We start from the raw sequence: 4,057 nt of genomic DNA on the forward strand, positions 1-4,057 counted from the left end.
TGGCCCTGCCCCGGCCCTGCCGGCCCCGTGGCGCCCCGCGGCTGCCGCTGCCTCTGCCCCGCGGCTTCGGGCCGCCCGCCTTCCCCGAGAGCGGCAGCAGCGACTCGGAGTCCAGCTGCTGCTCGGGCCGCGCCGCCCACGACTCGGACTGCGGTTCCAGCCTCTCCAGCTCCAGCGAGGGCAGCTCGGAGGAGGAGGACGAGGAGGAGGAGGAGGACGAGGAGGGCAGCGGCGCCTCGGACTCGGAGGAGGGCAGCTCGGAGGAGGAGGAGGAGGAGGAAGAGGAGGAGGAAGAGGAGGAGGAGGAGGAGGACAGCACCTCGGACTCCGACTCCAGCTCGGTCTCCAGCCAGGTTTCGGTGCAGAGCATCCGCTTCAGGCGCACCAGCTTTTGCAGCCCGCCCGGCGTGGTCCACGCCAACTTCTTGTACCATCTGGCGGCAGCCGCCGCCTCTCGGCCCCCGGCCCCGGCGGAGCCCGGCGGGCTGCCCGCCCTCCGCGGCGCTCCCGGCGGAGTCAAGCCGGAGCTGCCGGAGGAGTGGGGCTGCCCCGGCTGGGCTCCCGCCGCCCCGGCGCTGCGCTGCTCCGGCGGCCTAGGGAGCTGCTTCGCGGAGATAAGAGATGATAGGGTATCCGAACTCACATTCCCACACTCTGAATTTTCCAATAATGCCAAGAGTACTGACCTAACAATTAACTGTGTTGCAAAGGGGGCCTCTTCACCTAGCCCAAAGACAAACAATGCATTTCCACAACAAAGAATACTCAGAGAGGCAAGGAAATGCCTTCAAGCAACTACTACACACCGTGCAGATAACAATACAATAGCTGCTAGGTTCTTAAATAATGATTCTTCATCAGCGGCAGCAAATTCAGAGAAAGATTCCAAAATCCCTCATTGTATTGAATTTGCCACGGATTTGCCCTCTTTACAAACTGATCCTGCGGAGGATGCTGCTTCTCCAGGGGCAGCAGCAGCAGCTGAGCTCCAGTGCACTGATACAGGCAATAAGGCGTTGCCATTCCTGCACAGCATTAAAATCAAAATAGAGGACAGCAGTGCGAACGACGAGTATGAGCCTGATCTTACAACACATAAGCTAAAGTGTGAGTGCAATGATACTAAGGATGAGTTTTACAGTGTGACTGAGAGTAATAACCAGGACGCTTTATTAACAGCCAAGGAAGATTCTGCATGCACTGAGAAAGAAACCACTTCCTTAAACCCACTGACTCAGAGTCAGGTCCTCTCATGCACTTTAGGTACTCCAAAACCTGAGGATGGGGAGTATAAATTTGGAGCAAGGGTGAGAAAAAATTACAGGACACTGGTTTTGGGAAAGCGACCTGTACTGCAGACTCCTCCAGTCAAACCAAATTTGAAATCAGCTCGAAGCCCACGTCCTACAGGTAAAATTGAGACACATGAAGGAACACTGGATGATTTTACAGTTAACAATAGACGCAAAAGGGTAGCCAGCAATGTAGCATCAGCAGTGAAAAGGCCATTTAATTTCATGGCAAATTTTCCCTGTCCACCATCACTAATTATTGGCAATGATGGGGATTTGTTGCCAGCTTATTCCTTAAACACCACTAAGGATTCCCAACCACCTCACAAGGCCCATCCTGTATGGAAATGGCAGCTGGGCGGTTCTGCAATACCTCTTCCACCTAGCCACAAATTCAGGAAATTTAATTAATAAAGTAGTTTGGAAAATATTTTCTTGAACCACCTTTAACTTTCTTACCTTTTTTTTTTTTTTTTTTTTTTTTTTAACTCTGCAGCATGGTTTGTACAAACCCATTAATGATATACACTATTGGAATTCCTGTTTTATCACATTGTGAAGACAGAATCTGGATTACTATTTTATTTACCATTACAACAGTGGGGGGGTTTTCCTTATTTTGGGATCTTGGTGGGGTTTTTTTTTGGTTGTTGTTGGTTTGGGCTTTTTTGTTTGTTTGTTTGTTCTGTTGCATTGTTTTTGGTTTTTGTTTTTGTTTTTGGGGTTTTTTTGTTTGGTTTTTTTTTTTTTTTTTTTATTATGTTACATTCCACAGAGTACTTCAGGCTAAAGACTCAAGTTAAACTCAGTTATTATGGTAGAGCTGGAACACTTTACTGTTTAAATGCTAATAATGCACCAGTACCTCAATTCAACTGCTGCAAATAAATGTCAAAAGGTTGAATAATAAATATTAGAATGAGCCATTAAATTTATGCACTAGATTTTGAAAATGGAAGTCTAACTGTTAATTCAGTTAAACTTTGTTAAGTTACATGGTTGCACAGTAAGGGTTCACTATAATTCAATGTGGCAGCAGTATACTTTTCGGGAGCTTTGTTTTCGGGTGCAGGGGTGTCTTTTTCGAAGGGCAGTTGCACTTACTCCTTCTTGTCCGGTTTGGAAAAGACTGGGGTCCGCCTGCGACCCCAGCGCTGGGAAAAGCTGCCTCATTTGAAACCAGTAAATAAATGTGGAATTCTATTTTTGGTAAAAGGGTGTCTTTTTACTTGTACAGCCACTCTTTGCAATTGGGAAGCCTTTTTGTTTCACCCAGAGGTCTTAAATAAGGTTACTGTTATCCACTAATGTCATACTTAAGTTGTGGTCTGAACATGCCCCTTACAAACTTGCAAAGCAACTAAAATATTTGCCCGGCCAGCAGTACAATTTATGGTCCAGCCCCTCATGCTGGCTGGAGGAAATAGCAAAGCAGTAAATACAACACAGAAAGTGAAATGAGAGGCCGTAAGAGGAAAGATTACACAAAATGAGAAGACCATGTTATTCATAGCTTTTTGGCAACAAAACTCAGGCGATTCAACCATGTTACACTTCCCGTTTCTATCCTCATCTCTTGAAATTTGCTGTCGTGGGTTTTTTTGCCATGCCATCCTCTCTATGTAGCAGAAACATTTTTACTGCACGTGACAATCAGAGGCAATTACCTATATTTGCACTTAATATCAAAATAGTCAAACAGGCAGACTTCTAGGGTCTAGCCCTCGGTAAGACATGCTGGTATAATATATTGTGATGATGGAAGCAGTAAATCAAAATTATGGAAATTTGCACTGTTGAAAAGCATGCTTTAGCTTTATTTTCAATTAAAAACACTGTTTAAAAAATCCTGATTCCAAACACTTTGAATTATTGCAGAGTTATCCGTGGTTTCCTCTCCATTTGTAAGTTCACTGTTTTTATTTGGAGGAAATACGCTTCAAGAGGTTAACTGTTTCACTCCCTCCCTCCCCCCCCCCCCCAACCCCCCAAAAAAAAGGGAAGGGGGGAAAAAAAAAAAAAAAAAAAAAAAAAGAAAGAAAGGCTGGAGGCCGAGGTGGACGGGGGAAGGTATCTCTTGTGGGGGGAGGACGGATACAGCAACTCTGAAAACAGCCTGAAAAAGTTTGCAGCTTGAGAAAGGCAATAATAATTGAGTTGCTGAATCAGCAGAGTTTAGGATGAATAATTGCTGGTTTCTTTCTTTGGATTAGCATTTTATTTATACTAGATCATTCACAAATTAAATTTTAAGGATTCCACTCATCGATCAATCCCGGGAGAATAATTTATCGCAAATCAAAAAAGGAAAACAAAGCAACAATGTAATGTTTACTGTGTGACTCAAAGTCAACATTTCTGCTGGCAATCCACTGCCTGGGTTTCAGTTTTTTAATTCCTACCTTTTGTGATGCCCTGTCCCAACCCCTCATGTCTCCAAATATTCCAAGCAGTCACTAACTGATTTCAGCTCTGTTTACTATATCCACACCGGAGTTTTCCTCTCATTGTAAAAGGCCTAGTCAAAGAATACCTGCAGCCAAATATATTTAGAAAGAGTAAACAATTGCCTTTCAGTGGAGTTGCCCTTCCCCCCTGCATGCACACGCACACACACATGCACACACATCACTTTAAGCTGCCAATTGCAAAAGGTGCATTGCATACTTAACCGCTCTGCTGAAATTACGATGGTCATGAAAAATCTGCTTACTGAAGTTGTTCTGAGATGAATGTTTACATTCGTGTGTTTAGAGCTGCACAGA

The 4,057-nt window shown here is 45.0% G+C and overlaps 1 protein-coding gene across 1 annotated transcript in view; it reads left to right on the forward strand.

Annotated features, from left to right (window-relative positions):
- Positions 1-1,722, forward strand: part of SKIDA1 (SKI/DACH domain containing 1) — a 2,443-nt gene extending 721 nt beyond the window's left edge. The window contains exon 1 of the mRNA XM_041490104.1: positions 1-1,722. This exon is cut by the window's left edge and continues 721 nt beyond it. Coding sequence (XP_041346038.1) covers positions 1-1,703 — 1,703 coding nt within the window. The 3' untranslated portion in view covers positions 1,704-1,722.
- The last annotated feature ends 2,335 nt before the right edge of the window (positions 1,723-4,057 follow it).

This window comes from Pyrgilauda ruficollis, unplaced genomic scaffold (assembly GCF_017590135.1).
Source record: "Pyrgilauda ruficollis isolate IOZ18807 unplaced genomic scaffold, ASM1759013v1 scaffold12, whole genome shotgun sequence".
Lineage (NCBI taxonomy): Eukaryota > Metazoa > Chordata > Aves > Passeriformes > Passeridae > Pyrgilauda > Pyrgilauda ruficollis.